The sequence below is a fragment of the Equus asinus genome, chromosome 3 (assembly GCF_041296235.1).
Source record: "Equus asinus isolate D_3611 breed Donkey chromosome 3, EquAss-T2T_v2, whole genome shotgun sequence".
Lineage (NCBI taxonomy): Eukaryota > Metazoa > Chordata > Mammalia > Perissodactyla > Equidae > Equus > Equus asinus.
The window spans coordinates 157,276,316-157,291,084 of NC_091792.1; the positions used below are offsets into that span (position 1 = coordinate 157,276,316).

General features: G+C 45.2%; 1 protein-coding gene across 6 annotated transcripts in view; it reads left to right on the forward strand.

Annotated features, from left to right (window-relative positions):
• The window catches only part of TBC1D14 (TBC1 domain family member 14), a 103,370-nt gene that overhangs the window by 55,750 nt on the left and 32,851 nt on the right, over positions 1-14,769 (forward strand). For 5 of the 6 annotated variants that reach the window (XM_070506276.1, XM_014855234.3, XM_070506277.1 and 2 more), the window contains one exon: positions 13,899-14,017. In XM_070506276.1, the coding sequence (XP_070362377.1) occupies positions 13,899-14,017 (119 nt within the window). Of the gene's footprint in view, positions 1-7,630; positions 7,749-13,898; positions 14,018-14,769 lie in introns of those variants that run through there. The other variant, XM_014855235.3, reaches the window with a different exon arrangement.

Consider the following 14,769-nt stretch of genomic DNA (forward strand, 5'->3'; position numbering starts at 1 on the left):
GCATGTCTACTCTAAAAAGTAATTTTTAAAAATATATGCCAAATGATAGAGAAAAAATTGCCCAGGAATTTTGGGCAAAGGACAGCAAAATGAAGCCAGAGGTAAATGGATACTCCCAAAATACAACTCACCAGTTCCCTTGTAACTCCTAGAGGGACACTACAAATTTGACACAATGTTTCCTAGAGGCCAGAGCAAAAAGGGAAACATTATACAGCTGATGGTGACCCAGAGTAGAAAGCTGAGCCTGTTCTGGAAGTTTTGGGTTGTCAGGGTGGTAGACGGCATGTGTGGGGGACTGGGGGCCTTTTGGTGGAGGGTGAGCCTGTCAGGAGATTATTTCACCAAGTGTCTGAGCCCCATTAATTTTGAGTTGTAGAGAGGCAGCAGGTTAATTGTATATCAAACTTCTACTTGATGCCTTTCTGGAAAAGAGGGGAAAAGGGAAGTGATCTGAAGTTTCTGCAGGGGAAGTGACAGTGTGGTTGTTTTAATTTGAACTTTGTTTTTATTCACTGGACAGATTGTCTCCTACTGTTGTCATGGTAACAGTTAATTTATTCTGAGAAATGTAACTCTTCTGCCTCAGATGCTTGTAAACAATATAAACTGAAATTCTATGCATAGTGCTTCTTAAGGTTTGCTTATATTCTTCATGTGGAAGTGACAAATTCCCCCTCGGTCTGAGAGGGCAGTGTTCGGGACACACTTTCAGTCTGACACGTGTGGCTCCCAGGAAGAAATAGGAATTTGCGAACAGGAAACACACATTTGTTCTTTCACACATTTTCACTGGGACCTCTGGCAGTGCTGGGTCAGAGGGGTCTTGGGCTTCGGAAGGCAGGGGGCCAGGGAGGGACTCTGACCTAGGGGTCTGAGAGCCCTGAGTGTGCCTCTCGGTTCTGTCGTTCACAGGCCGTTCTGTGGTCTGAGGCCAGCAACTTCGCCTGTCTGAACTTCGGTCTTCTCCTCTGCAAAGATAGTGTCCCCATTGCCTGTGTTCGTGAGGGTCAAGTAAGGTAAAGTGCGGGACGCTCCTGCCATAGCAGTCGGCGTTCAGTGGGAGCTCAGTAAAGGCCCGTGGCTTCTCTTGTTCTGGTCTCCCTTCGTGGCCACACCTTCACTCTCATGGGTGGATACAGTAAAAAACAAAACAAAACAAAAAAACTGCTGCAGGAATGGTTAGTGTGGTTTGGAAATTGCAGTTGACACCATGAATCTAGGATTCCATTTGAAATGGCTTAAAAAAATTTTTTTTAAGTTATAAAAATAGTTCATGAAAAAATACCTGGAAAATACTCAGATGATAGATGAGGGCAGATTAAAACAGGAAAGCCCTCTTCACCCCAAGACTGCACAGCCCCTTCCTGGTTGGAATCTTTGACAGTTTGGTGCTTACTCTCCCAGGCCTTTGCGGGAGCCAGGTCACATACATATCAATTTCACCTGCATAAATACGTTTATATGGTGGAATCATAGGCCAGGTGAGTTGTGCAGCTTCTCTCTGGTATGTACTCACTAGATACCCAGGAAACTTGCTGAACACATAACTTGAAGAATTTTGAACGTACAGGATCCCCATAAAAATATGAGACTCAAAGAAGTGACCAAAGCAGGAAGCTTTTATACCTTTTAGAGGAAACAATAAATATGTGAAAATTTGACAAGACAAAGGGGGTTTGGGGTAGTAAATTAATGAAGTAACAAGGTTTTTTATATAGCCGTCTTGGCCCTAAATTCTCTATCTCTGGTGATAAGGATGCCTTCTACCCTCCTAGTACAGGGAGGGTACCTTTCACATGGGAGAGTTATCTCCTGCTTTCAGGGGGGTAAAGGAGGGTCAGAATGCCCTTGCACCGGCTGTTTCTCAAGTAACTTAATTCAAAATAATCAGTATGCTGAAGTGGCATATTTTGGGGTAGTATATTCTGTTCTCCTTCCCAAGCAACTGCATAGGACTTTGAGAAACATCAGACCTGAGGAGAGTAAGGCTATTTCCACACCTTCCTTTAAGTTACGTTTCTAAGTTGAACTCAGAATATAACTTAAAAACATCTCGTCGGTGTATGGAAGCACTTTGGATCGAGTTTTCTCATAGGCACTAGAAACTCCACGGTATTTCCTGAATTAATTGGCAAGCGTCGCATTCGTTCCTTGGTCTTATGCTTGTGTCTGATAGATAATGTGGCCTTAGGGCCATGAAGGGAGCACTATTTAACTTTTAATTTAGGAAATGGAAATCTTAATTCAGAGGCCAGGTATCAGAAGAGTTGACAGAAAGTGGCTCTGGAGTCAGACTGCCTGGGTTCAAATCCCACCCTCCCACTTACCATCTGTAATTTAACTAGGAAACTTACTCAGCCTCAGTTGCTGTATCTGGGGAAAAAAGAAGTGGAGGGAGATGATGCTCATAATACTTGTATTAGTTCCTGTTGCTGCTGTAACAAGTTACCGCAAACTTGGTGGCTCAAAATAATACAACTTTACTCTCCTAAGTCCTCCAGACTAAAATCAAGGTGTTGGCAGAGCTGGTCTTTCGAGAGGTTTCAGGAGAGAATCTGTTCCTTCTCTTGCAGCTTCTAGAGGCTGCTGGCATTCCTTGGCTTGTGACTGCATCACTCCGGTCTCTGTTTCCGTTGACACATTGACTTCCCTTTCTGTAGTCACATCTCCCTCTGCTTCCATCTTTTAAGGACAATTGTGATTATTTTGGGGCTGCCCAGATAATCCAGGATAATCTCCTCCTCTCAAGGTCCATAACATTAATCACATCTGCAAAGTCCCTTCTGCCACATAAGGCAACAACCACAGTTCCCCAGGATTAAGACATGGGGGGCCATTATTCAGCCTAGCACAGTCCCTACCTTGTGGGATTGTTAGGATTGAATGACACTGCTTGTTGTCAGGTCTCAGCTCAGATGCTCTCTCTGAGACGGTGTCTTCTAGGAGCTTCTCCCTGACCATCCAGTCTGAAAGACCACTCACCATTCCCCCATTGGTCATCACTCTGTCACAGGACTCTCGGGTATTTTTTCCATCTTAAATTCTTGCCTGTTTGTTTGCTTCTGTATCACTGCCTCTCAACCGCTTCTAGAATGTATATTCGTGAGAGGAAGGCCCAGACCTCGTTTGCTTGTCAATCGCTTTATCTCCAGCGCCTAGAATAGTATCCAGCTTAGTGGATGGTTAATACGTATTTGTTAAAAGGATAAATGAGTGTCGAAATTTCAAAACATACCACTTTGTGGACTGTTTTCTTCTTATTTCTTTGACAATGTAGGCATTATCCCATATCCTTAAATACTTTTCTGTGATCTCATTTACTCAGTAAGTAATGGTCTTTTGTGCAGCTGTCTCATGATTTAATTAACCGGTCTCCTAGACAGGGCACTGAAGTTGTTCCTTCAGTAACCTTCTGACCCCTATGGAAACCAGTGGTCTGTAGCGCGGTTGGGTTTGTCAGCCTGTCTGCCAGGATGCTATAGTGGACGAATGAGCCAGTCTTACCTCCTTGACCTCAAAGGGTAGAGACAGCGGTGTGACAGATTAATCAGATGAGCATATAAATCTCGTATGCTGGTGGAAATACAGGAAGCCTGTATGGAATGAGCTCTGGTTAACTCAGAAAACTTCGGGAGGGGACCAGCCCCGTTGCCGAGTGGTTAAGTTCGTGTGCTCCGGTTCCGTGGCCCAGGTTTTCACTGGTTTGGATCCTGGGTGCAGACATGGCACCGCTCATCTAGGCCATGCTGAGGTGGCATCCCACATGCCACAACTAGAAGGAGCCACAACTAAAAAATATGCAACTATGTACTGGGGGGATTTGGGGAGAAAAAAACCAGGAAAAAAAAAAAAGAAGATTGGCACAGTTGTTTGAGCTAACTTTAAAGAAAAAAATTTATTTTTCCTTTTTCTCCCAAAGCCCCCCCGTAAAAAGTTGTGTATTTGTACTTGTAGGTCCTTCTAGTTGTGGCCTGTGGGATGCCACCTAAGCATGGCCTGGTGAGCGGCACCATGTCCGCACCCAGGATTCAAACTGGTGAAACCCTGGGCCACCAAAGCGGAGCACGCGAACTTAACCACTCGGCCACGGGGCCAGCCCCCTCAGGTACCAGTCTTTAAAAAAAAAAGGAAAACTTCAAGAGGAAAAATTCTTTACAGGTAGATTAAGATAGACTTGAAATCTAATGCCAGACTGAGATGGAGAAAAGGCTCTGTTAATTTTTGCTTTAAGTTTCAAAATTTAGTAAAAGTCAACCAAGTCATCACATGGTATAATATATAGTTAAAACTTTGTAAACAGTATTCAGTTCTAAAATACGTGATAGAAACTACTGTTAAAGTAACTTGCAGGTTACAACCTGCTGGAAGAGATGAGCAGTGTGTTTTGGTAAGCATATCTTAATGCATATTTAACACATGCTTAATGTGTATCTCTCTCATTTAAATTTAGTGAGCCCGTAGGCTCAGGTTGGCTGACTTCTAGTGTGTGTGGCAGTAGGTGTTGGTAGGAGGTGTGAAGGGGCTAAGAACCCACTCCTCTCTGTGAGAATGGAGCTTCACAGTGTTAGCTCTCTGCTAGCTGCAGGAATTGCTTTCGGAAAGTCACCAGTAACCCCTCAGGCTGGGTCAACTGCTTCCTGGGGCTCCTGGAAACCTCAGAGTTTTCTCTCAGTCATAGCACCCAAGCACCACCCATGTAGTATAATTATCTGTCTGCTGGTCTGTGAGCAACTCTGGCAGGGACTTTGTTCATCTTCATTCCTAAGGCCAGGCCGAGCACCGGAAGTGCTTGTTGGATGGATGGATGGGTGGAAGGAAGGAAAAATGATGGATTCCACAATGCCGAGTGTCTCCTCTGTGCCATGTGCCTTGTTAGCCTTCAGTGGTGAGAAGACCACTGAAGTCCCTTCTCTCAGAGGTTTTACAGTCCCTTGAGGGAAATAAATATTAATCAAATAATCCTGTAATTACAAGTGGTGATTAAGTGCTATGAGGAAACAGGACCTGATGCTAGGAGAGAGAATAACTGGGCTTTGCTGTAGTTTAGACGGGTAGGAAGTGGTGTGGGGATGGTTATTTAAGATGAGGTCTGAAAGATCTGTCACCAGCATTCTTACTAGTTTTTTCCCTTTGTGAAGAAAAATTTCAAGTCCACAGAAAGATTCAAAGAATGATTTAATGAACACTCATGTGCTCCACTTAGATTGAATAATTGTTGCCATTTTGCCGTTTTCATTTTATTGTGCCTGTTTCTGATTTTTAAAAATGGAACCATTTGAAAGTAAGTTGCAGATACCATGATATCTTATCCCTGCATATGTCAGCATACAGCTCTTCAGACTAAAGGCATTCTCCTACATAACCATGGAGCCGTTATCACATCTAAGAATGTTACCAGTAATTCCGGAATAGCGTCTGACCGTGACCGTGTCCGTGACCTGACCATGCTCTCCTTTCCCCAGTCGCACCAAGCTGTTCTTTGTGAGCCAGGATCCCGTCAGGTTTGTGTATTGCCCTTAGTTATTTGTCCCTTTATTCTCTTAATATAAAAGTTATTTTACCATTTTTTAAATGACATTTGCCTTTTCTTTTTTTAACGACCATGGGTCAAAGATTCATTTAACACATTGAGATGAGTTAAATGGTAAAATTGATTCCAAGGGCACTTGAAGAACTAGGTTTTTATAGACATAAAAACAAGAAAAAATTAGAATAAGATTGCTAGGTTAGATTTAAACAAACAAACTCGTGGGGACAAGAAAACATAATCTTTAGAGTAATCTTTCCTATTGGACATAAATTCGCAAGTTAATATGTCACTTCACAGTTTCTGGGCTCTAATCGAGTAATAAATAGCATAGGCATGTTCTCCTAGAGAATTAAATAAACTTCAGGCAGGCATGTTAAAAATGCCCAGGTGTGAATTGAAAGGACATCCCCCCATGCTTTTCTCTTATTTCCAAATTTTTGAATAATTCTTCTTAATAAGGCTTTCCCTAATTCTTCCAGCCAGCATCGGCTTCTCCCCTTTTATCCTATTACTTTTCAAAAACAGCTTTATTGAGGTTTAATTATTATACCATAAAATTCACTCATAAAAGTCATGTGTTCAGTGATTTTTAAAATAAATTTATACAGTTATGCAACTATAACTGCAATCCAGTTTTAGAATATTTTCATCACTCAAAAAAGTTCCCTCATGACACTTTGCAGTGGATCTCAGGTCCCACCTCCAGCTCCAGGCAAACGCTGACAGGCTTTCTCTCTAGAGATTTGCCTTTTAAAGAAATTTTGTCTAAGTGGAATCATGCAAATTATCTTTTGTCTGGCATCTTCCACGTAGGGTAATGTTTTGAGATTCACCCCTGGAGTAGCGCACATCACTAGTTTCTTCCTGCTCATCGCTGTGTCGGTGCTGTTTGCCATTCCTTGTTTGATGGACTTTTGGATTGTTTTTGGTGTTGGACTGTTATGAATAGCACTGCTATGAATATTTGCATGCAAGCCTTTCTGTGGACCTGTTTTTCTATTTCTCTTGGGTCGCTTCCTAGAAGTGTGGTAGGTGAACTATATAAGAAGCGGCCAAACTCTTTTCCAAAATAGCTGCATCCATCAGTGGCTTATGAAAATTCCAATTTCTTCACAAACTTGCTGTCACCTGTCATTTTCTGTCTTTTTGATTACAGCCTGATGGACATGATAGGCTTCTTCTGAGTGAAGAAGTTTCTGGTGGTAATTTGGTAACGCTGTCATCCAGAAAACCAGCTGGGCAAAGCCTGGTGCTCATGGGCCTTCTGCATCGCGGAAGGAGAATCTTGTATTGTCTCAGGCTGGATGTGTTCAGCCTTTGGACGTTGGACCCATGGGCAGACCAGGAATAATTTTGACCCTATTCAGATTTTAAAGATTTTTTTAAAATTGAGGTATAATTTACAAACAGTGGGTGTTCTCATCTGAAATGTACTGTTCAGTTCGTTTTGATGAATGCACGTCAAGCTAACATCGTCACCCTGCAGTTTCTACTTCCCCTCCCCAGTCAATCCCCTGAAGCAATCACTAGTCCTATTTCTATCAATGTGTATTTTTGTGTGTACCCTGACGTTTTGATTGAACTAATGTTATTGTAGAAAACACGAGCCACAGTAGAGTATAAAGAAGAGAGTAAAAATTGCTCAGAATCACCCCACTGCCCAGAGGTTACTAGTGTTAACATTTTTACCTAGTTCCTTTTGGTGATGTACATTTCTTATTTTAAAAAGTCTTACAAAGCAGAGCTTTGCCGTACGTTTGGTGTTGGCTGCTTCCGTCTTGGAATGCACATTGTCCAGCATGAGGTCTGCGTGCTGAGGACGCGGCATAACTTGCTTAGTGTGAGCACTCAGGCCGGCCCAGTGTAACCGGGGGTGGAATTCCACCGCCACGCTCCGACGTAGAGAGGGCGCCGCGACCTCCTCTAGCTGCCGGCCAGTCAAAGCCCAGGACCTCGGGGAGCAGGGGTCTCCCCGCCCCGCCGCCCAGGGTCCTTGCGAGCCAGGCCTGACGCGCCGAGCCGGAGCATGCGGATCGGCGGCGCGGCATCTGCGCGCGATTGAGCGGCCTGCCGCCCCCCCCCCCCCCCCCCCCCCCCCCGCGCCGGAGCCGCCGGAGCCGCCGCAGCCGCCGCCCGAGGCCCGGCCGGGAGCCCCGCTCGCTCGCTGGGGCATGGAGCCGCCGGCCGCGCGCCTCTGAGCCCCGCGGCGTTCATGGTGAGTGGGGCCGCCGCCCGCGCCCTCCGAGGGGCCTGCCCCCGGCCTGGAGGGGGCCCTCCGTGGGTGTGCCCGGGTGCATGTGTGTCACATACGTCTGTTCCGACGAGCCGGAGCTTGCATGTGGCCGTCGTGCTGCGCCTTTCTCCTCCTGCCATTCTTTGTGTCTGTGATTCCGTATGATTTTCTAACAGCATTCAGGTTGATCGGCACAGTGAGAGACAGAGAGAGCCCGCGCGACCTTGAGTCCTAATTGTTATCGCCAAAATGTGATAGCCTCCTCTTTTCAGATTCAGGTCAGTCCAGGCCAGGCCCCCTTCTAGAGGCCAGAACGGCCTCGCCCGCGGTGCTGGGGAAGCCTTTGTGTGAAGATCAGCCTGCACCCTGTTCCTCTAGGTCCAAATAGGGTGGTCAGATTGCAGCAGCAACCAGGCGTGTTACACCCCCGGCTCAGTTTTAATACGTTTCATTCACCGGTTCACAGGTTAACTTTTGTGTTCTAGGTGTCTTGTAAGGAATAGGACAATTAGAAAAGGCCTCCTGAGAGTAGTTTTCCCAGATGCCAACGTTTCCTGTAACTTAGACAATGCTTTCTGGGAAAATACTGCGGGGAATGTGGATAAGAGAACTGAAGTATGAGGAGGCCTCAGGGGTTCTAAGGGGTCCCTCCTGCTGTGAGATCAAGCCTGAGCGGTCACTAGGACTGTCTTTTGGAAGGCTGAGCCTTTGTAAGACATGCACAAGCCATGCATCCCCACTAAAAATGGCAAAACAAGTCTCATTCCAAATTCTGAAGGAATGCTCCTCTCTCCTCCAGAATTGCTTGTTATAAGTGACAAAGTGTGAAACCAGCTGCAGTATTCTGGGCTCTGCACTTTTGTTTAGTCTTCACCACAACCCTGTTAATACCCGTCTTAATGGGAAATACCGTGAAAAGTAATTGTGTAGCAGTACAATGATAGTAATCCTCCTTGTCATTTTCTGGGCACTGCTGTGGCTACGTGTCGTATGTTAATTCATTCTTATTTAATCTCCTCATTTAAGAGATGAGGAAACAGGCTTGGAAGGATGGAGGAATGTGCTCAGGGTCACACTGCTGGTGGCGATGGTCAGGGATGGTTCAAACCCAGGCCTGCTGCCACCCCCCGGTGCTTCCCCTGCAGGCTGCCTGGGTCCTCAGCCTGTGCAGATGTGGTTGCTGTGCTGTCACTGGTGTTGGTTCATGTCACCCTTTTAATAGGTACCACATGAGGTAACCTGCTATGCTTTATTCCAGACATCCCTCCAAAACCCTTAGTGCTTATTTTAGAGGGCTCATCTTGACACTGTATACAGTTGAGTCAGAGACTTGAGCACTGGTTTTCACTGATGACCCTTTCTTCTCCTAGCTAACAAACATTTCCAGGAAGCCAGGGGGCTTCTGCTGGCTAGATTGTTGGCATAACTGGCTATCTTTGCTGTACTCTTCCAGTTCTGTAAGTGGCATTGATGACCCCTCTTGTCACTGTAGCAGGAATACTTTCTTTTCATTGTTTGAGAATCTTGATCTTTTCTTCTTCCTCCTCTTAAAACAAATGTCTGTTGAATTAGGCTTTTTTTCTTTTCTTTTTTAACTGGCAAATTATACTCTTAATTCGAGAGTCTAATGCCCTTATCCTTGCCCTTAGCACTGTTTAGATCATACACATAAGGTAGACCCTGCCGTCAGGTGCTCAGGTGCGTCTAAGCGGCTCATCGCCTCACTCTGTTTACTTTCTGTCTCTGCACTGAGTTTAACTCATTCCCCCTCCCCGCTTTTGTTCTCTCTGGGCTTGTCGTGCCAGCTCTAGGTGGCTTGTTGATGAGGCCATAAAATATAGAGCAGAACAGCTTTGACTCAGCATCAGTTCCCATTTAAAGTGCTCATGTGTGTCTCTCGGTCACTGCTTGTGCTGTCAGGATACCTTTCCCTCATGCCTTGTAGGCCAGATCTCCCCTGTCCTTTTCCACTCAAGTGACACCCTTTATGAGACACTTTCCTTGATTCCCCCCAGCCACAGATGTCCTGTCCTCAGGGCTCTCACAGCATGTGGTTTGCCCTCTCATGGCATTTTTCCTTATCTCCCCTGGTTTCCTAGCCTCTGCTAGCATCTTACTGCCCCTACTAGAGTGAGCCCTTCAGAGCTGGGCCCCTTGTGGTCCTTTCTCAAATGAGCTTCCTCTTTTTCAGGTGGTCCCTTTCCCTCTTCCTCCTGCCTGCTAAATCTGTTTTGCTCGTGGCCCCTGCATGGAGCCGAGGCTGTGCTCAGCTGCCCTGGGTTGCTGCTTTTTTCCTGACCCTTTGCTGGTCATCAGACCACAGCCCACAGCTCAGCCCCTGCCTAGGTGCAGCAGGTTTCTATGCTGCTGTCTCATTGATGTTGGTCTTGTCTTCCCAGCAGAAAACATGGTAAACTACTCAGGGAAGGGACTTTGACCTACTATGCTTCTAAATTAGTGGCTTGCAGACTCTTTTGACATGACTCCCTGGTTAGACACTTGAGGCTCGGTGCAGAGGTAAAACTAGGTATAGAACTGAAACAAACTCCTTGCCATGTGCACTCTGATATTTTTTATTGTTTGATTTTTTTTAAAAAGCTGCCATGACCACTTAAGCGGATTTGCCACTGGAACTTTAAAGAACCCTGTTTTGAATTCCCTCTCCGGTTGTACAGGGCGTTGGAGTCTGTAGCGGTCACTTGAATGGGTGATTTATACCGATTAGCATGCAGGGCTTCTGATGAATGGCGTTGTGTTTAGACTCAGAGACTTCAAAACTTGATCCCAGAAGGGTCCCAAGGAGAGAAGAAACTTTGGAATGACAAGTTGGGCTGAGGCTGGGATGACTCTGATGTTTGCCTGGCACATAGAAAGGGCTCACGCTTTAGTGGGCAGCCATTTAATATAGATCACCTCATCTCATCAGGATAATAGTCTTCACAGCTGTTACCGTTTTATAGATGGGAAACTGAGGCAGACTGAGGCAGACTGAGACGCAAAATGACTTGCCTCAGGTCTTTTTTCTTCCAAAGCCCTAGCCATTGCCACATCACGTGCTGACCCCAATGTTGATAATTCAGAGCTGAAAGTTGTTTTTCCAGGGACTTTTTAACCACTGCTTCCACCCACCCCCCGAAAAAGGGGATCCTTAGAGTGAATAGTCCTCTTTGTTGTTTCTAAGGTCGGTTTGTCTGGTTTGGAAGATGAGCTTACTGTTGACATTTCTCCGTAGCTGTGGGAGACCAAGGCTCAGAGCAGGACCTGTGACAATTCCCACTGCCATTCATGTTTTGAAGAGGCTCTCCCTAAGATTTCAAGTACTATGGGCAGGCCAAGCCACCTCTGTTTTTCTTTTTTTTTTCTTTTTAAATCATGTAGTGCTCTATGTGATTAAAGTATAAGTATTTGCCCTGCATCTGCAGCTCCTTCAGTGTTACGAGTTTCTGTCGTGGTTGAAGGCTTTGTGTGGACTGAATATGAGTAGCTGTTACTTCTGCATCATGTCCACAAGCAGCTGGCACGGATTCTAGAGGGCGGCAGTCTGGTGAAAAATGTGTCGACAGAGCCAGAATGCTCACCTTCTGAGCCCAGCTCCTCCGCTGCGCAGCTGGGCCTCCTCCTTTCCATCTGTGACATGGGGACAATGGCATCTCCTCCTTCAGAGGGCTAGTGTGAAGGTGAAATTGAGTTAATTCGGTCTGTCTAAAGCGTCAAGAAGTGCTTGGCTCGTTAATGTCAGCTGCTGCCGCTTGTTATTAGTAATAGAGCTTCTGAGCTCTAACTGAAGAGGTCTGACCTTTTTGGTCATGAATCAAGGCATTTAATTCATTTTACTCCTTTTCGTATCTGAGCTTTTGCAGACTTTGCAGGGCTCTTTGATAGCTTGGCCCTAGAGTCTTTTTTTTTTCCTTATACAGTTATTTCAGGTCTTAGAAAAAAGAAGAGAATGGCATCGGCATCCAGGGCTACCCTTTATTGACGCTTCCTCTGCTCCCAGGCCTGTGCGCCCTGCCTCACCAGGCTCTCCCCATTCCTTAGCCCTCTCTGGTGGGTACTGCTTCCCTTTTTGCAGATGTGGAAATGAGGCTCAGGGATTCTAAGTAAGTGCTTTGCTGGAAGTCATGGCGGATCTGAATTTGCTCCCAGACCTGTCTGGCTCCCGAGGCCCCACTTAACCGGTGTGGGACTCAACCTTTTCCCTCTCAAACTCCACACCTGTTTGTTTGAGCATATCCACAAAAGAGGTTGGGCCAGCTCAGAGTGGAGAGTCCTGCAAGCTCAGCCCCTGCTGGCTGTGTACTTAGGCGCAAGTCACTTCCCTTTGAATCTCAGTTACCCTATCTGTAAAATGGGGTGCCACTTGCCATAGAGATTGTTACAGGGATGAAGTGGGACAACATGTGTAAAGCACATGAAAGAAAATGGAAAATGGGCGTCCAGATTCTGGGGCTTCTAACTTTGGGGGTCAACATCTCTGGCCTTGGCATATAGTTCACTAGACCAAGGTCAGCAGTAAGAGGCAGTGAGTAGTGGTAATTACTAATTCTTGTTAAAATGCAGCATGCCTCAGAATCTTTCTCACATACAGCTTTTGGTGTATTTCCTGTAAACTTCAGGATTTTGCCATCCAGGTGCTAGATTGGAAGCTTCCTGAGGGCCGCTGCTGTGTTGAGTCACAGCTGTGTGCCTGGCACATGCAGGTGCTCAGATGTTTGAATTGAAAATGCGAGTCAGTTCTCTCAGTCTTGGGTATGTGGAGGTCATTGTAGTATTTGAGTGGAACCATTTAAGTGTCAGGGTAAACGGTGTTAAGACATCTAACCTCGTGCATCCGGATGTACAGAAACTGCCCCACCCACGTGCTTCTTGGCACACACCCTTCTCATAGCCTTTGTTTTTTTAGGAAATAAACTTTGCTTTCCACTTTTTAGAAACCTCTATAGATTTTTCTGGCTGAGAAAGTAATTTTTTGCTAAATGATTTTACCAGTAACACCCCTCTTGGCAGCTAGTGTCAGTAAAATTCATTTAGCAAATCGCGTTCTACTCAGGATGCTGCTTCTGTTGTCTGGAGAGCTGGTTTAAATCGTGGGTTAACCACTGGTTTGTTTGTCCTGTCTTCCCTATTAGGTTATCTTCTCCTAAAGGAGGGTCCCAAGAGCTTTGTCTGTAATAGGCAACAAGAAAATATATATATTTTTTTTTAATTTGCAGAGGGGCTCAGGGCACACACGCACATGCACACATGCACACACATAATTTCAGAAGCTAGACTCTTTGGCACCAACTTGCTTGGCTCTCCTGAACTCTTCTGTTTGGGTCTTTGGAATGTGGGTCACCAGGTGTGACTGAGCTTTCCTGATTGCCGTCCATGGGACAAATTAGTGACCTGGTAGTGTGGAGGCTGCTCTTAGCTTTCCAGGGAATGGCACAATTATTTATGCAACAGCTTATAGCGATGGCTTCATACAGAGATGTTAAAGAATTTCTGTTTTGATGTTTCTGGTTTAAGAAAATGAAACAGCTTTAATCATCCTCATGGGAAAGGTTTTTAACCCCTTCCTCATTTCAGAAAAGATTTGAAGGGCTAACAAAATACATAAAATTCCATGGGATAAAAGGAAACGGATTAGAAGTTTAGGATGGGAGTGGGTACAGGAGATGAAGTTGGGGGGGCTCAGATGAATGCTAGAATTGGCTGAAGCTCTGGCTCTGAGCATCCTCGTGGCCACTGCAGTAATCAGTTAAAATTTACGTTGTCCAGAGGACAGGAAAAACATCCTTTGCCACTTCCCCAGGAGAAGCATAGGAGACCTGAGATAGTATTGTTGGGCCCTTATAAAGGGGCAGCTAGGATGATGAGATCCTTAGTGACTTCCCCACCAATATAGGAAGCCCCCAGTCCTCATATAATAAAGTGATGGCATATAATAAAGTGATGAATTGCCGAGCTGTGGGATCCCTTTCTTTCGTTGGCAGTTTTTCCTTCTGAATAGCAAGAAATATCTTCCGTGTATCATCTTCAAAATCAACCTAAAAGACTTTATGACTAAACAACTTTATTGCTTTCAGAAGGGCTTCGTAATATCAGAATTGGCCGGGCCCAGCGTTATCCGTCGTTTCTTTGTCCTAGGAATATGAAGACAAGGCTGGACGACCCAGCAAGCCACCGTCTCCAAAGCAGAATGTGAGGAAGAATCTTGATTTTGAGCCACTTTCCACCACCGCACTCATCCTGGAAGACAGACCAGCGTGAGTCTTGAGAGGGATCTACAGAGATGTTTGCTTTAGTGGATGAGTACAATTTGCTAATCCCCTTGTCATGAGAAAACAACTAGGGTCACAAGAGGGAAGCAGTGTAGTAAGCCGTCACTTACTAAAAATGTTGAGTTCCTCTTTATTCCCTGTATCTGTGTGTGTTCCATAATGATGTAAACAACTAATGATTTTTTATTTTAATTTAGCATTTAAAAATATTTAAGTAGGTATTGTAACTTATAGACTGGCTTGCAACTACAAGCAACACCAGGAAGTCTGCTCTAGACTGGGCGTTCTGGAGGCATCCGTGTTGTGGAACAGTGCCTGGCCCAGCCTCCCGGGGGGATTGGGATCTGCAGGAAACAGTCTGGGTGATCGTAGCAAGTCCCTCCTCTGTGTGCTGAGGAAGTGGATTTAGATGGCTGATTTACAGATTGTGTTTGGAGGCCTTAGTGGGGTAAAGAGATTGCTCCTTCATACCAAACGAAAGCTTACCTCTTTTTAAGTATTGAGTTTCGATAAAACATTGTGTTTGAATCGAAAGATTCCACTGCTTTAGGGAAAAAAAAGACTAAAACATTGTGCTAGAATCCCAAAGGTCCCTGCCAGCCCTGAAATTTAAAATTGGTAAAATCTAAAGAAGAAATGTGTCTTCTGCTGTTAATTCTTGGTCCTTAGAAATTGTAGATGAGTGGGTAGATAGGAGAGAAACCTGAAATGGAGGGTTAAAAAGGTAGATGGAGATT